The sequence below is a fragment of the Malaclemys terrapin genome, chromosome 10 (assembly GCF_027887155.1).
Source record: "Malaclemys terrapin pileata isolate rMalTer1 chromosome 10, rMalTer1.hap1, whole genome shotgun sequence".
Lineage (NCBI taxonomy): Eukaryota > Metazoa > Chordata > Testudines > Emydidae > Malaclemys > Malaclemys terrapin.
The window spans coordinates 70,239,161-70,257,665 of NC_071514.1; the positions used below are offsets into that span (position 1 = coordinate 70,239,161).

At 43.7% G+C, this 18,505-nt stretch overlaps 2 protein-coding genes across 4 annotated transcripts in view; both read right to left on the reverse strand.

Moving 5' to 3' along the window:
- Window positions 1-330: 330 nt before the first annotated feature.
- CLEC19A (C-type lectin domain containing 19A) lies at window positions 331-15,278 on the reverse strand. Its single transcript, XM_054042787.1, has 5 exons — window positions 15,067-15,278; window positions 6,681-6,846; window positions 3,756-3,849; window positions 2,434-2,566; window positions 331-1,240 (listed from the first exon to the last, which is right to left on the reverse strand). The coding sequence occupies exons 1-5, from the start codon at window positions 15,179-15,181 to the stop codon at window positions 1,161-1,163; spliced, it is 588 nt and encodes a 195-aa protein (XP_053898762.1). The 5' UTR covers window positions 15,182-15,278; the 3' UTR covers window positions 331-1,160.
- A 1,604-nt stretch (window positions 15,279-16,882) lies between these two features.
- Window positions 16,883-18,505, reverse strand: part of SYT17 (synaptotagmin 17) — a 73,513-nt gene continuing 71,890 nt past the window's right edge. For all 3 annotated transcript variants that reach the window (XM_054041980.1, XM_054041976.1, XM_054041979.1), the window contains one exon: window positions 16,883-18,207. In XM_054041980.1, the coding sequence (XP_053897955.1) occupies window positions 18,011-18,207 (197 nt within the window). In that variant the 3' untranslated portion in view covers window positions 16,883-18,010. The remainder of the gene's footprint in view (window positions 18,208-18,505) is intronic.

Sequence of the window (18,505 nt, forward strand, 5' to 3'; positions counted from 1 at the left end):
ATTCCCCCTTTTGCTTTCTTCAACAGTCAATTGCCAAAACTGAGTATAAAAGCTGGTTTGGATTTGCACCAGTGTAAAACAACCGGTATAAGCTAATGAACATGTATATTTCAGCAGTGTTAGAAAGAAGAAGGAACTTCAGTATGCTGTTTACAATGGATTTTAGTTGTGAGAAAACAACTTTAGCAACACATGGTATTTTGCATAACTTATGAAAATGACAGTCCCTCCTAATTCCCACAGGCTAAATTATTTAGTATAGTCCCCTATTACTTTATGATTACAGTCTGAGTGTTTGTAGTAAAATAATTCATTTCTTGTTATGTGACAGGTTGGTATATTTAAAATCTAAATATGGGCTCAAATCTAGAGGTCCTTACTCAGCTTTTACTCAGGTATAACTCCCATCACATTTGGTCTGAGTAAAGAGTGAATATGACCTGAGCATAGACTTCAATATTTGGCTGAAGCTGCTTTATTTGTACAATAACGGTACAGATGTGTTAGCATCTTATTCTGAGCTCACACTGATATAAATTATGAACAGTAATTCAATTGAAATCATCCAGTATAAGTGAGATCTGATTCAGGCTGTTAGTTTTACTTCATTCTGACATCAAAGTTCAGAAATGATGCAGAATGTGTCTTCTGTAGTAATGAACTCGAGTTTGTCATTGCAAAAGGGTTATTGTCTTGCTCCTCAGAATGCTAGAGAGATTTCCAAATCTAAGGACCAGTTAGGCAGTCCTTTGTCACACAAAACTCCCACTGAGGGCAGTAGGATTTTATGGGAATGAGGACCATAGAATCAGACTTTCTCACTGTCTTGAATTGTTTCACCTGTTTAATTATACGTATAGGTTAAGAAATCATTTTTTCAGTCACAGAGGTCTGGATGGAGATGCAACACTGAAATTATTCCTAGACCATGATAAATGTACAGGCTTGACTGTTCACCAATGCTCTTTGGTCAGCCATAGCATGGACAAAAGCAAGAGACGGGTAAGGTATTTTCAAGGTGGAGTAGCTGGCATCAGACATATAACTAGTTATTTGAGCCACTAAAATTGTCTCTGATATAAAATATGCCTTTGGTCAGACTGACTTTATTCCAGTAGTTTAGTAGGTTGACTGCTGCTGTTTGTTATTGTGGGAGCGAGCTAATCAGTTGCCAGGGATGGAATCTTGCAGACAAATGGGAATTCTCTGTTGCAGCTGTTGTCATTCCATGAGCGTAAAGCTATAGGGGAGTAAGAATAAGGAGCTAGTTAAGGTTTTAAATGAAGGTGTGATCACATGATGAAGGACAAAATTCAACTCTAAGTGCCTCCATGAAGAAATGGCATACAATGTATACAGAAACACCAAATTTCCTACACAAAGGAGTTTGTTTCACCCCCAGACCTTAGCTCTGAAGAAAAGTCTTGTCAAAAGATTCTGTAATACAGACACAATTCTGACAATAACAACAAGGAGTCTGGTGGCACCTTAAAGACTAACAGATTTATTTGGGCATAAGCTTTCGTGAGTAAAAACCTCACTTCTTCACTCTATGCATCCGAAGAAGTGAGGTTTTTACTCACGAAAGCTTATGCCCAAATAAATCTGTTAGTCTTTAAGGTGCCACCAGACTCCTTGTTGTTTTTGTAGATACAGACTAACACGGCTACCCCCTGAATTCTGACAATATACTTTTGCATAGACATAAGACCATGCTGGCTAGATATAGAGACTATTACAGTCTTACCAGACCCAGCCCTGGATACAATTATTCATGCATGTATGTTGTGCTTATTCCTGTGCAGATTCCCATATGACAAGAGAAAAAGACTTATTTGTAATGCTCCTTGTCCTAGTCTACCCTTTCCTCAATCCTGTTGTCTCCCTCCTCCCCCTAGTGACTGCATCTCTGCTGGTGTCTCTTTCCAATAATATATTCCTCTCATTATTTCTTTGGTCTGGAAATGTCTCAGGACTTTGTCTTCACATACAGCGCTACAGCAACGCTTCTCCGGTCAACGTAGTTAATCCATCTCCCCAAGAGACAGTAGCTATGTTGAAGGGAGAAGCTTTCCTGCCAACATAGTGCTGTCTTCATGGGGGTTTAGGTAGCATAACTACATCGCTCAGGGGTGTAGATTTTTCACTCCCCTGAGCGATGTAGTTATACCGATATAGGTAGTGTAGACCTGGCGGGGAAGCAGGCAAGCTGGTGTCTTTATATTGCCTTTGATTGACAATTCTTTACCTCCTTGCTTCTTGGGGAGGGGCCAAATTGCCTCCTCTGCAAAAACAATATGTTAAGATACTCATGCTGCCAGCATCTTTTTGTTATGCATAGAAAAGGGTGAGCCTGCATTTCACTGAGTTTATTTACACGTGCTTTCTGGAAAGCGTGGTGTACAGCCTGAGGCGCAACAGTGAAATACCTACCACTGTTATATCTGTACCAGATCTGTACACAGTCCTCCTCCTCTGGAATAGAGTGGATCCCATCATCTGGCTGGTTGCCATCCCAGTAGTTATAGTCATAGGAAGAACCATCTGTCCATTCAAAGTGGCCTTCCTATTAAACATCATCCGGAAATTAGGGGGGGAGAATGGAGAAGTGCCGTGATTTCAACTGAACCTCTGTGGAAGTGTGGACTTCAGGATTGGCCAACAGAATATTCTCTTCTCCCCTGTAGAGAGTGCCGTCATCAATCTGACCTCATTCCTATGTCTAGATGGCAAAAACTAGGTCCATGCTGAACAAAGGCCCTTCTTCTATTGAGTTTTGCACTCTGCTAGCATATCATTTAAGATCATAGAGTACAACTACACTGCAAAGAAAAAACATGCAGCGTCGAGTCTCAGTTGATTCGCCCTCATGGGGCTTGGGCTGTGGGGCTAAAAATAGCAATGTAGACATTCCCCCTTGGACTGGAGCCCGAGCTTCGAGAGCCTCTGCCTCGGTAGGTATGAGTGCCCAGGCTCCACTTCATTGGATTTCCTTTTGTTACTGTGTAATTTTTGAAAAGAAAATTTCAAAAGTTACAGAGTAAGACAAAGAAAAAATGAAAAAGTGTGTGTGTGTGGGGGGGGGGGGGGCTAGACATCATTTATTGTATTGCACTCAACGTGGGTACTGAAAGCCATTAAACCAAACTGCAAACCCTGAGTATGATGGAAGCCATGCATTCAGTTGCTATTACTTCAAGCCTGGGGGTGCTGGACTCCCAGTACTCACTGTCCTTGTCCCCTACCTGTACACCCCCCCCCCCACCAAAAAAAAAGAGTGGAGAAAGGAGGAAAATGTTTTGCAGAAAATTCACACACACACAAATTGTTCTGTTTCAAACCATGTCACATGGAAACAACTTTGAAATTTCAACATTTATCATGAAATAGTTCCCTTCCCCCCTTTTAAACTTTTATTGGCTACCTCAGTAGTTGTGGAGATTGAATTATCCTCTAATGTTCATAGGTCACAGCTGAAGCATTGGAAGGGCAATGTGGATAAGCAGAAAATCTTGCTCTCCAGGGCTGTCAGTCCAGCACTTTGTATTATAGTCAGAGGGAAAAAATTGAAAGGTGTAGAGGGAAAACAGAAAATATAATTTTGCCTTTTATGTGAGTCTGATGAAATTGGCTAAGGGTTACATCTCAATGAGCTCCAGGCTGAATAGATTTCCAGTGCTTTTTATGAGAAAACCTGCTTGTATGATGGTCAAGAGGAAAAGCAGGCGGTAGCTAATGTTGTAGCGGTTTCTCACCTGTCTTAGGTCATGAAGTCCCATCCAGATATCGGTGGGTATTCCAGGCACTCGGCTGTTTACCAGGTCATATACAAAGACATTCTCTTCCCAGCTGGTAAAGTACCATAATATGAAATAGTTAGGAGGTTGGTATTAGTGAAATTAAGCAAACACTATCCCTAGGCATTCAGACTGCAGTTTGGCACATGGGACCCAATCTTTGAAATTGTCCATGGAAATTTTGGATTCATTTTCTTAGTCTGTGTAAGAGGATGGCTTAGTATGGCAAAACCCAGAGCTGGATGGAAACGCAGGGAAAAATACATGACAGTGATTTCAAATCCCCGTCCCCTTTCAAAATTAAAAAATTCTAACTTTCAAAAATTCAAAATCATTTCACCAGCTGTAACAGCAAGCAGGAGGTGTGGTAATGTAAAGCATCTACTGCCTATGCTCTGCTGGAATGGTGTGAAATGAACTCAAGCAGGTCAATGAGCTTCCACATCTTAAACCAGTGCTCTTCACTATTTCTGAAGTGGGGCCACTTTGGCAAAAAACCTTCCATTTGAGAGCCACATCAACCCGACACAGATGGTTGAACACTCTGAGTTCTTTGTTGGTTGATATGGTAATATTACTGTTATTGGTAATATTGCTTGGGGTGAAGGGCTGGGAATTGGGGGCTGGTTCTGGGAGGGGGCTCAGGGCTGGGGCAGGGGCTTGGGGTGCAGGAGAGGGTGAGGGGTGCAAGCTCTGGGAGGGAGTTTGGATGCAGGAGGGGACTCCAGACTGGGGCAGTGTGTTCGGGTGCAGGAGGGAGTATGGGGTGCTGGCTCCAGGAGAGGGTACAGGGTGCAGGCAGGGGAATGGGGTGCAGGCTCTGGGAGGGGGCTCAGGGCTGGGGCAGAGGCTTGGGATGCAGGAGGGTGTATGGGGGGCTGGCTCTGGGAGGGGGCTCAGGGCTGGGGCAGGGATTTGGGGGGCTGGCTTCGGGAGGCTGCAGGTTGAGTGGTAGAAGAGCTATTCAGAACCTGTCCATTGAAGGGGCAGCCCTTACTTTGGGCAGCCCCGGCCCCATGCCACTTCTGGAAGGGGCCAATGTGCCCCTGTGGCCCCTGAGGGGGAACGTGGTCCTGTGTGCCGCCCCTCTCTGCAGGCACCACCCCCACAACTCCCATTGGTCACAGTTCCCCATTCCCAGCCAATGGGATCTGCAGGGGTGGTGCTTGCAGGCAGGAGCAACGCGTGGAGACCTTTTCTCCCCCACTTTACCCCCGGGACCACAGGGGTGTGTGGGTCACTTTTGGGAGCAGCGTGGGGCCGGAGCAGGCAGGGAGCCTGCCTTAGCTACAGCCCCACTGCCGCCACAGAGCACGATCAACAGGGAGATGCACTTAGAGTCCATTGGAGCCGCCCCTGGCTCACCGGCGTTGCAGTGAAGAACACTGTCTTAAACCATCAGGAGTGGCTGGGCCTTGGGATGGAGGAAAAAACCTGGAAACAGGACATGGCACAGTGCATAGGTGCTGACTTCCCTCTGCCCGGTGGGTGCTCGATCCCCTCTCCCCCGCCCACCCCTGCACCACCCTCGCCCCACCCCCATTCCACCCCCTTTCTCCAAGTCCCTGCCCCTGCCCTGCCTTTTCTCCGCCTCTTCCCCTGAGCATGCTGCATCCCCTCTCCCTCCCGGAAAGTCCTAAGCGCCGCCGAACAGCTGTTTGGCGGTGGGGTGGCGGGAAGCGCTGGGAGGAACGGGGACGCGGTGCGCTCGGTGGGGAGGAGAAGGAGGCAAGGAAGGGGGAGTTTGGCTGCCAGTGGGTGCGGAGCACCTGCTAATTTTTCCCTGTGGGTGCTCCAGCCCCGGAGCACCCATGGATTCGGCGCCTATGGCCTGGTGAATGACCTTTCGCTCACTAGGGACCTGCTTCAGTACTCCTTGACATCAATGAAAACATTTCTGCATTACCTCTCTGGCAGTTTTCAGTATTAGCCTGCAGGGCGGGGAGGGACGGGGGGTAGAGAGAGAGAGAGAGATTCTTGAATTTGAGATGAATTATAGATGTGCCCATGTAGCAAAGTCTTCCTCTGATACTTGGATGTTTAGATCCAGCATTTTGCTTTGGGCCCCATTTCTAATCTGGGTTTGTGAACTGTTCCATGAAACATGGAGTGGAAAACCTTTCTATTTTGAAAGTGCTGAGTCAGACAAAATTTGTAACCAAAATTGTTCCCTTGAAAGCAAAGCCACCCTCCTCTGTCCAGGGACTGATTAGTATAATGGGTACAATGTGTCTGCAGTTGTCAGAGTGGCGTCTGTTGTAATTGAGGGCCAAATTTTCAAAGAGTCTCCAAAAATATGACCATAAAATTGGCTCAAGCATCTGGTAGGTGGTGTGCAGTTTATATGCAAATGCATGGGGTTTGCATGCACATTCACACGGCCTTTGGAAAACGTGGCCCTTTAAGTTATTATCTTGTACCACCACAGCCAAACCCAGGGTGATCCTAATAGCTTTGTTGTAACACAGAGCATAAGGTGACAACTTGTTATTTATGTTAATGTAACTAAACAGTGTTACAGACCATGGCCATTTCACAAGTGCCTCTGGACTTGACTAAGAGCAATAGCGATAGATCTGCTTCAGAATTATTGGTTCTACCACTTGAGCTAAAGGAGACTCTCTGATAGACATCTAATTAATACAGTTGAGGAGTTTTGATTCTGTCCATTAGAGGGCAGAGATACACATGCACACTAGCTAGTGCATTTCAATACAGATACACAGAATTTACGACAGTGGTACATTTGGCTTGAATGGGTTTGTTTTCTCATGGGAAGGTTAAACTCCAGCTGAGGAATTACTTATATATTTATTTATTGCAGCAGACATCGTTTAGCTGGACTTTGATAATGTTTTAGAAACAGATTTCTTTGAGTCTTACCTGTGAATCGACGCTAATTTGGCTGATTTTATGCCAATGGAAAATTCCGCACAATAGAGATCGGCTTCAGCCCATGTTTTATTGATGGGAAAGTATCTGTAACAGTACCCTTCATATTCTGTCCAAAACAGTGGGCAGGAGTAGGACTGAATTGGCTCTGGCATAGCTGGGGAGAAAGGAAAGAAAACTGGAAGTGCATTTAATACACAACAGCTGCGGGGCCCCCGGAAATGGTGAATGTCTCTGTTGTTTAGGACCCGTCTCCTTGTTGGCTTTACAGAAAACAAAAACAAAAAATTCCCCCAAGTGCCTAGATTTTCACAAGCAACTGGGGACTTTGGGTGCCTCCATTCTTGGATATCTCCTCAAAATATCTGAATTTCAGAGGATGGGAGCTCAGCACTTTGGAAAGTTTGAGCAGAATTTGCCATTTTTGAGTAGTCCAAGCAGGGAAGAAAAATACTTTTGGATGCTACCATAATATAAATATTTACTAACCCTATTGTACATTTTCCAAGTAGGACGGAAGTGACACTATGGAGTTCTATAGGGGTCAGGTCTGGGCCCTTTCTCATTCACATCAATGCCTGGAAAGAGCAAACTTGTAGGAGAGGTTGTACCACCATTGCAGATAACACAGGGAGGAGGGAAAAGACTCCAATCAAAGGGACCAGGGGGAAAAAATGGGGGCAGTGGTGGGAAACGGATACATGCAACTTAATGCAGTAAAAGCATTGAAAACAGTGTAGAAAGATGCCAAGAAACATTTTACTCTAAATGGTCACAAGATACAAGACACTGAGGGTGAAATAGTGAGCAGAACTTTAAATCCATCAGTCACATTTCTGGGAGATAGGTAAGAAGGTAAATAGGGCCCTGATTCAGCAAAATATTTAAGTACGTGCTTAACTTTAAGTACATGACTGGTCTTGCTGAAATCAATGGAATGATCTAGGTGCTTAAAGTTAGATGTGTGCTTAGGAATCCTGCTGGACGAGGGCTTTAATCACCAGGACATATCACTGAAGTTGAGAAAGCTCAGTCATCTCCATCCAGTCTATCTCCTTGACAGTGTGGGATTGTTCCCTGCACTAAATTCATTCTTGAGTCCTGTCCTTTGTTCATTTGGTTTAAATCAATGGACTCATGAAGCACGAGTCATCCTTCACAAAGGATGAGTGAGCTCCCAGCTGGAGTGACCACTGAAGACTTGGAAAAGGTAGAGCCGAGGGCAGCAAGGATGAAATGTTTCAGGTTTGGGAAAAAGGGGGAGGAAAACGCTGCTGTTGTTCTTTAGAAAAGAGGAAGCACAACTAATGTGTATGAAATCCTGAGAGGTCCAGCGAAGGTGGATGCCACAAAACTATCCAAGCAAATAACAGGCTCAAAACCCAAGGAGTTCAAACTGAAGCTAGGAACGGATCTGGTATTCAGGGACTTCCAGGGGTATCATCTTTACAATGACCATAATTAACCTGTAGAACAAACTCTGCCACAGGCAGCAACTGAAGCAGCAAGTATGAGCATATTAAAAAAAGGGGGGGGGGGGATTAGCCAAGTCCAAATCATCACAGGGTATAAATGCTAGAACTAGCTGGACTGAGCTCCTTCCTCCCCAAATGTCACTACGTGAAGCTTCCTTTGGCAGTCATTTTGCACCACATTTCTTTAGTTCCTTCCACCCAGGGCCCTCAAAGCATTTTACAAACATCAGCCGATTAAGCCTCACAGAAGCCCCCTGCTATAAGCATTACACTCAGTTTTCAAAGAGGCAAAGGTGCTCATTGATGATATCACAGGAAGTCGGCGCCACAGCCAGCACTAGAACCCAGCTCTTTTGCTCCAAGGCCTGTCCTTTAACCATTACATCACCATTCCTGAGTACAGAACATAAAACTAGCTCTGGTTATAGATCAGCTCCCCAGAAACTGGGAGACTTGTCACAGTCTGTGGCAGAAGAATGACTCAGATACTGGGAACTGACTGTTCCCAGCATTTCAGTGCTCACAATAGCACTGTGAATCAAACAGCAGGCATTCAGGGGAACTGGAGTGCTGTGAGTCAGTCTCTCCTGCTGACCCAGGGTACTATATGCCTCCATAATGTCAAATATGTTGAGCCCAGTTATTTCAAGTACTGCAAAACAGGCGCTATTTTGTGGCTAATATAAACAGCTACTTTTTCATTGCCTTTCTCTGACAGCCCCAAGCCTCCACCAGCACTCTTCTGTCCCTTGAGCTCAGATAAAAGATAATTATTCTTCCTTTGTGGTGACCCTTCCCCTTTCCCCTCCAGAGCTCTTTAGAGGCTGTATCCTGATACAAGTGCTCTTGGAGCCAGTCCCAGTCATTATCAGCCCTGAGAAGTGCCATGCCTAGATAACTAGGGTCAGTGAGCAACTCCGATCTCAAGAACCAAGTAACATTGTAGAGATGAACAAGTTGCTTTCAGATCATTATGTCTGACTGTGTTAGTGATGGGCTATGCAAAAGACCTCTAGTCGAAAATCAGATCGATACCTTGAAAAATGGAAGCAGCTTTTTAAAAATTGTAGCAAATTTGTATTCAGTTCATAGAATATCAGGGTTGGAAGGGACCTCAGGAGGTCATCTAGTCCAACCCCCTGCTCAAGGCAGGACTAATCTTGTTAACAGCAAGATGCAATGTTTATTCCCATGGGCCACATCCTGCCATCGTCTCACAGAGAAAAAGGTTCTCAGGGCTACCTCACATCTGTTACAACAAAACCCAAGTGAGAGAGGGACAGAAGTATCAAACACCAATGAACGGAAGTGAGGGATCGGCCTCCAGCCTCCACAGATCCCAGGACAGGAACCACCAAATAGCTGCAATCCACCCTGGGCTCCACCTTCCCTCACATGTACTGAGGAGTCAGTCATGGAATATAGGTTAGTGCTGCTTATAACTTCTGTGCATCTCAGCCTGGCTGTCCACAGGGTCCCTAGCCTCCCTCCTTACCTATTCCCAGAGCCCCTCAGATCCCAGGGAAGGTGGAATTGCCAGGAGAGGCCTTAGTGAGTGATAGGGAGCACGGCACACCAGCTTTGCTGGTTCTATGCGAGGCTCTTCCACCCACTCATTTTACTTCGCTTTGCTCCCCATCACACCTCACTACAGGGTCCTCAGCCAGGCAAACTATTAGTGTCCATAGGCATTTTAGCTTGAGGGCCAAATCCAAAGCCCTTGGAGAGCAAGAGGAAATCTCCCATTAATTTTAGTGGGTCTTGAATTAGATGTCTTTGGGTCCATATTCTGATTTTATATATATTTTTTATGCTGCTGATGTAACTTATTACTAATTCCAGATGCAGTAACATTGGCTTGATACATGCTTCTTCCTGCTCGCTGTGGGTTCAGTACAGCAAGGTGGTGAGGACTCCTGTGGGTTGAGGACACCCCCAGCTCCTCAGGAACACTCAGCACCTGGAAGGACCCAGCCCTGCCCACCAAGCATTTAGAATGCCTTGGGGTACTTAATTATTGGCTGGGGTGACTGGAGACACGGTGAGCTTCACGGGCAGCCTAGTCATTGCTATTTTTGGAACGCTTGTTAAAAATGGCTGCGAACTCTTCACCTTTAGTTGCATGACAGCACAATGGACAAGCCAAAACCAGCAGCCGTCTCAGTGTTTTGCCTTTTCATGTCAAGTGTTATGGGCGTTTGTTGTGTGCTGGTTCGAAATTTCAATTAGGGTGGTTTTGGCTTCCCTGAAATTTCATGAGAAAATTGTTCCCCTTGATACAAATGGTTGAAACTAAATCATCAGACCAAGGTGTTCATAGAGGCTTTTGATCTCCTACACCATTTTCCCGACTAGGTGTCATTAATTTGATTAGCTTCAGTGAACAAGAGGTGCCTGGAGGATTTTAAGGTTAAATATAGCAGAAAAGAGAACAAAGGTAGGTCAATGCTTAATTAGCATCTTTCTGTTAGGTCAATGTAGGAAGCCTTTGCACTCTCTTTAGAAGAGGGATTATTCTTCTTAAATTCACAGGAAATAACCAAGGAACCACTTTTATGCTAGAACACTTAGGTCTACTTTTATTTTCAAATCTGTCAGATGTAGTATGGCAGACAAGCCCACTTCTGAGCAGGAAAACTTTAACCAAGCCCAGCCGGTCAGAATGGTATTTACTAGTATGGAAAACAAGGGCAGTGCCATCGGGTCAGTCATATCAATTTTCTACATATGAAACGACGTCAGCAGAACACCACTGTAACCACTGTCTGACCTCCTTGGTAAAATGCTTTGAGATCTCCTGCCGCAAAGAGCTTTATAAGAGCTAATCCTTTATTATTTTTATCATCATTAACGCTTTCACTGAGAGAAGAAGGATCACCTGTGGTTAAGCCTGTGGCTTGGGACTCAGGATACTGGGGTGCAATTCCTGGCTCTTTCTGAGTGACCTTGGGCAAGTCACTTAATCTCTGTACCTTGGTTCTCCATCTGTAAAATGGGGATAACAATCCTTCCTTTGTGCTTCAGCTGAACACTCTATGAGGCAGGAATGGCCTTTTACTCTATGTATTGACAGCATCCAGCACAACAGAGGCCCAACTGTGATTGAAGCGTCTAGCTGCTCAATATTTCCAACCAATATTTTCCCATGATGCTACTGAGAAAGGAAAACCAACAACAACCTGAGCCCTACAGAAATCTGCTTCTCAAGTCATTTTTTTTCATAACAGCTTCAAATTTAAGATTGGAGGATGTTTCTGTGATAAAAGTGTGTAGCTCTGCAATGTGTGTAGCCCAGGGTCTGGGGCAAGACTGACAAGTGATGTCCATTCTGGTAGCATTCCTGGCACCTCAAAGCACTCTCAGAGCATCTTTTCAACAGCAGATATTACCAGATATTACTTGTGCTGGAAGCAAATCATATTCTTGCTGGAGACTATTAAAGGGCTTGATTTCATCATGGGCTATGGATTTATCAGTAAGAGTCTAAACTGTAAACAAGCCATTAATGCCCTTAAAAAGACGACTTAGCAACTCAGAAAAGAGGGTTCAGCCAAAGGGAGCCCTATGGCTACCAGAATGTATGTGTAGGGCCCAATCAAATTCACGGCCATGAAAAATGCATCACGGACCATGAAATCTGGTCTTGTGTGTGCTTTTACCCAATGCTATACAGATTTAATGGGGGAGACCAGCGTTTCTCAAATTGGGGGTACTGACCCAAAAGGGAGTTGCAGGGGGGTTACAAGGTTATTTTAGGGGGGTCATGGTATTGCCACCCTTACTTCTGCGCTGCCTTCAGAGCTGGGCTCCTGGCCAGCAGCTGCTGCTCTCCAGCTGCCCAGCTCTGAAGGTAGCACCGCCGCCAGCAGCAGCGCAGAAGTAAGGGTAGCAGTACTGCAACGTGCCCATACAATAACCTTGTGATCCCCCACACAACTCCTTTTTGGGTCAGGACCCCTACAATTACATCACCATGAAATTTCAGATTTTAATAGCTGAAATCATGAAATTTACTATTTAAAAAATACTATGACCATGAAATTGACCAAAATGGACAATGAATTTGGTAGGGCCCTAGTTATGTGGCTTTGACTGTGCCTGCTACAGAGATTCAGAGACTTCAATAAACCGTGCTGTATTGCAAATAGCATACCTAGCCTTCATGAGATTAATGCTCTTCTGGGGCCCAGTCCTCAGAGGTGCTGAGCAACTTAAACTGCACTAAACTTGCTGGGTATCAAGGGTCCCCTACCACTACTCAGGAGGCACTGAGCACCTCACAGGATTAGGGCCCTAGAGTAGATTGAATGAGAGAAAACTCCCTTTACATGTAATGATCAACTGACTTTCTGCTATGGAAACCATTCCTGGATCTCTGCTGGAACTAGATGCCAGCAAGTGTGTGTTCTCTCTTACTTCTTGTACATGCAGTTAGTGTTGTCAGGATCAAGGGGTAAGCACATTTTTGGGGAAAGGGATGTTAATTTTTCTTCTCTTTCCTCTAATGTAGTCCTTTTGATTTTTCATCTCATTTAGTTTACAGCTTACCTTCAGCCACAGGAATACTTGTAAATACAACATGAAAGCATAGAAGGACCTGATGTTCCATCAATGCCCCTCCACTGCCATATAAGCATCCGAAGAAGTGGGCTGTAGCCCACGAAAGCTTATGCTCTAATAAATTTGTTAGTCTCTAAGGTGCCACAAGTACTCCTGTTCTTCTTTTTGCGGATACAGACTAACACGGCTGCTACTCTGAAACCTGTTCGATATATAGAGAGGGTAAAATCCTGACCCCACCGAAGTCAATGAGAGATTTGCTATCAGCTTCAGCAGGGAGAGGATTTCCCCCAGAGTATGGACAAAATCAGAGAAATGAGAATTTAAAAATGTTTGGAGTAAGGAACTGAAATGGATTTTCCAGAAGAAAATCCCAGTCCGAGAATGCTTACTCACTGCCTTATCTGCAATGGCCTGCAGAACTGAGCCACGTACATGCTTTCGGCAATTCTCCCAATTCAAGCAACACATCAGGCATCTGTTAATTTATTATTTATTTCCATTTTGGAAAGGGTTGGGGACACAACATCACGTCTTGGTGCGATAGATGATGTTAAGCAGGATCACAGAAAATGTGCACAATTATGGAAGGTGTGAGTATGCAGGGAATGGGACACATTTTACAAGCTCCACAAAACAATTCAAACCAAGACTTTGGCACCATCTTCTACAGACGTAACCTAACAATAACTATACACTCCCAGTGAGGATACAAAGTGCCACCCTAAGATAGATCTGTAATACCTCACCAGAGTAACTTTTCTACATTCCCCTTACACTACACTCGTTTTAACCTCTCCCTGTGGTTGAATAAAACACACTGCCAAAGGATAAGCACCAAAAGAGGAGTTTATGATGGATAGAAAAAAAATAAGCCAATGTCATTAAGTATTACTGAGAGATTGTATGTGAATAAGGGCTGTCCTTAAATACAGACACCAAAAATTACATAGGGTGTCTGCAATATTATTATCATGCAAAATATTTAATTTGTATGATTATTTGCCCCCTTTCATTAGATGACTGCTTTCAAAACAAGCAGGTCGTGACAAGGCTTTATCTTAAGTGGGTGTGTGCGCACCTATTGTACTCTGAAAAAGTCTCTTTGAAGCCAGCTGCTCCTCTCTTCTGCAGAACGGCAGGGCAGAGTTGGAAGGGAGTGGTGACCAATGGTGAGTGTGGAGATTATAGATTATCCAGACAATGGACTGAAACTTTAATTGTTCTGCAAAAGTGTCACAACCTCAGACACATAAGAGAATTTTTTGTAAATATTTTTTTTCAAAATGAAGTTATTTTTATGGAATAAAATGCTATGGTATTTGTATTTCAAGATGTAAAAATATTATAGTCAATTCTGTAGATCTCCTGCAGCACAGAAATACTATACATCTAGCTGCAACCGGATAGGAAGCATCTTTGATTTTTCTCTCCTCAATTAGTTTTTGAGGAAGCTCCCATTGATTTGTTGCCTGGCACCAAAGCCAAGCTTGTGGTAATTATTTTTCTCACTAGTTCGTTGAATAATACTTATTGGGTGAGATTCTGCTCACAGTCCCATGTAAATTTAGAAGAACACTATCAAAGTGAGTGTAGTTACTCTGGAATTACACTGGTGTAAATGAACAGAATTTGGCTTATTCTATCCAAGTAAAAATGTACCACAAACCTGGGTAATACAATGAAATCACAAAGCCAGTTAAAATTTCATTAAAATACTTCTCTCCCCTAAAAAAGTACACTTTGTGATTAACTGTAGAGAAACTCTTCAGCCAGCTGTATGTGTTTTATATGATCTAATATGTAGAGGGACAGTTCTCACATATAACTTCACTTTATGTTAAAAAGGGTGAATAAAAGAAACTTTGCAAATCACTGTTCTCTGCTTTTTGCACTTCCACAGAAAGCTGAATATCCAAAGAGTCACAATCCTTTACAACTTGCAATTGCTTTATTAATTATTATTGAGTGCAATTACTATTGTTTGGACTAAAAATCAGATTAAGAGCATTGTAAACATAATGTAAACTTCTTGGCACCATTGTACAGGACCACATATTGTTTATAAGATTAAACTGAACATGCCTCCAAAACAAAGAAATAAAGTCAAAAGAGAGAATGCTTCAACACACTGGAACAGAAAAGATCAGCATTACTTAGTAATACATCTTCCCAAACTAAGCAGATTATTGAATTTACAAGTTTGGGTTTTATGGAGAAGTTAGCAAACTGGTAAGGAGAATTGCATACATTACTGGATGCGTTTGTAAAAGTGCCTGATTTTAAGCCATCAATAACCTAAAGTTTACTCACCCAAACCACAGTCAGTGATTTGCACTCACCTTGACTGATTTTAATATTTGTCTGTGGGAAAGCCTGGGTAGAGAGCATAACCATTGAGAGGAGCACACAGAAATCCCATCTGATCACCATCTCTGACTGAGGACAAAATTTCATTTCCAGGTGTGCAGAGAGCCAATGACATGAAGCCTTTCCTTAGTACGGAATCGCCTTGCTCTGTTGCTGAGATTCCTGGAGCAGATGTGAATATACTTTTTACACTGCACCCTCCCCCGAAACTCCAAACTTTCACAATGACATGCTAGGAAGGCTGGCCAAGCTCCCTCCAGTGTAATATCACACTCTACACAACAACCAAGAGCTTCCCAGCTGAGACATTACAGAGAAGCTGCTACATCCCATTTCACTGGCAGAAGTTAGTTGCTTTAAACCATTTTTTTCCCCAAAAGTTCTGGTGAGGTTTTAGAAAGCAGGCATGCACACCTCCTAGTCGTGAGCCTTTAAATGTTAAGTTCTCTATTCAAGCAAACCACATCCCCTTTCTGCTTTCATGGCTGCTTCTTGAGAGATTTTGTTTGTGTCTATTGACTTATCAATGTTTTATGCCACTCTTAGCACTGCACAGCAGACGAATGATAGGTACTTTCTGGCAATACAGTCCTACATTCTGGAGCAGCAGCACTCAGAATGGGACCTAATTGGTTAGACCTTACGGTTCGGTGCTGGAAAGATTTGTAGATTTCACATGATGTACAGAAAAGTGACAACTTCAAACAAATAATAATGGTGGGGGAAGTCTGTGTTAATATCAGCAAAAGATGTACCTGACAAGCAGCCCTGGAGATATAGGCGTGCTAATCTAAGGCTTGACACTGCAAGTTCTCCCAAATGGGTGGACCCTGCACTCATATGGACCCCCTCTGAAGTTCAACCCTATTAAAGTTAATGGATTTCTGCATGCATTCAGTGGGTCTGCCTGCATGGAGCAGTTTGCAGGATTGGGGCCTTATGTGGTGTTCTGAATTTTTATTCCTGAATTTTATACAACTTTTCTGAATGCTTTCAGCTCCACATAGATCGAGACTCTAGAGCCGGAACCTGTATCTGCCTGCAGCAATGCATACAGCTATGCACGAAGCCATGGGATGGCCCAACCCTCCACCTTTGTTTGACCTCCAGACTGAAAGGCTTGAGCAGTGAATGCAAGAGCCTGCTGGTTATTAAGGAATTACATTCCGAGTGAAGGGCAGGCTAAGAGCCCCAGGGGCTGTCTCTGACCATTCTAATTGGCCATCCGCGTTGATATGGCAGCATTGCAAACTCACACTTCGAAGTCTGGGCTTCCCATCACAACATGGGTAAACACTTCAGAAGACAAGAGGGATATTTCTCCCTCTAAAATGGAGATACAGAGAGAAAACAAAAACCGATCATCAGGTCACGCTTCCTTTAATTCCATTATTTATTTATTTTTATATGGACTCTGTAAACAAAGTGGTGAGATTCATGAGCATTTGGAGCTGACGTGGCCATGTTGATAGCCAAAGAGATGAAAATGTCAGCCCATGGGCCTGATCCTGCAAAGGGTTGAGCTCTGTGGGCCTGATCGGAAGCCCTTTGGAGTTCGATTCCTAATGGCTTTTGGATCAGAACCTATATGCAGTTCGAATTCTCCTCCCACAGCAGATTTACACCAGTGTAACTCCATTGACTTCACTGGCATTACTCGTGATTTATCCAGGGTAAGCGAGAAGAAAATCAGGACCAACAACTTGGCTTTTCTTTTTGTTGTGCAATGAACATAACTGACCGATTTGGACACACACCTGAGTCGGGCTAATAAGTACCACCTCAATATACATGGCACAAATAAATAGATCTTTATTTTCAATAAATATACACTCTCCATCAGACCAGACAATATGCCATGAAAAAATGTACAGAAGCATCCAACAGAACAGACAGCTTGATTGTAGCTAAAACTCACTCAGTGGTTTGAAAAACTACCTTGTTTAGTACATAAAACACAGAAAGACCCACTGCAGCCTGCTAAGAAGGGAATTAAAACCGTGTGTTGTTTTGGGTGTTCTTATCTGCAAAAGCTCCCAAAGCAGGATCTTTTGCACAACATAAGAAAGGTCTTTAAAACTTGCCATGGCTTTTCCAGAACACACTTTATTGAAAAGGTTTATTTTGCTATATCATACTCTATCTACTATACATACAGAGATTGCTATATTAGAGTGGCAGGGTCTCATTACTGACATAACATTAGCTCCATGTTATACATGGTTGTATGTGAGGGTCTGTGCGTGTAACACTGCACATGCACACACACAAACACATACACACACCCAGACGCACAAAGGCACACATACATACTAACAGGAGTTTAATTTTGTTGAACTAGTACAAAGACAAAACTGGAGTTAGAAGTGATTTTACCACATGTTCTATCATTTAAAAAATAAATACTCTAACCTATTTACCACATTCACCAAAGAGAACACACAAATACTTACATCTCCAATAAAATGAGTCATGGATCGGTACTGTAAGGGTAGCGGAGGCAACTCAAAAAGTTTCCAGTTAACTCAGAATCTCCATAGCAGATCAGCCTATAACCTGCTCTGCAATACGTTGGAGCAGGTAAAGAACGCTTCTGCGTTAATAGTGACCTTTTGAATAGTCTCCATTATAATGTACATGGATTAAAAACAGTGGTGTAGATGCAGCAGATGATGCAAGTAGTAACAGGTCCAACAGGCCACATTAGTAGTGACCCTGCGAAAACAATGGGCACATGAACAAGTGATACATGGTTTGCATTATGAAGGCTCACTGAGGCACGTAGGCTAACGCAGCCAGTTTGTTACCAGCAGCTGTAACAGTTACTTTCAATTCCATGGAAATCACATGGGAGCGTGTGTGGGTTTGATTTTTTTTCCTCAGTTGTTTGCTTGTGTTGGTGATGAAGAACCATTCTCACGTCACCTCAAGAGATGCTGGAGAGACACGATCACACTCAGCCCTGGACCGCAGGCTGTGCCATTGCTCCACGGCTGTCCGATGGGAATTGAGCATTCGACGCCAATGGTTTGACTCTGGTGAGCCTGTCGAATACTGACCGATCACAATCCTTCCAACAAAGTCATTGCTGCTTTTCACGTTGTGGCCATAAACTGAAGAAACAGAAACGAAAGCGGGTCAAGATCAACACCTACAACAAACATCCCCATCGCATCTACAGAAAGCCGCCCTTCTCTTGGTTACTAACAACACATTCGGTGAGTGAAGAAATCCCACCAGGCAGCTGAGACCATTTTAAGATCCAAAGAACCGTTTCGCAGTTGGAATTGTACAGGAATGAACCCAGGTAAATTGCAGAACTTATGTACAAATCAAGAAATCCTCATATCCCCACAGCACACCGAGGAGCAGAATAATGCAGCAAAGGAAGGGGGAATCTAGAGCAGTCCA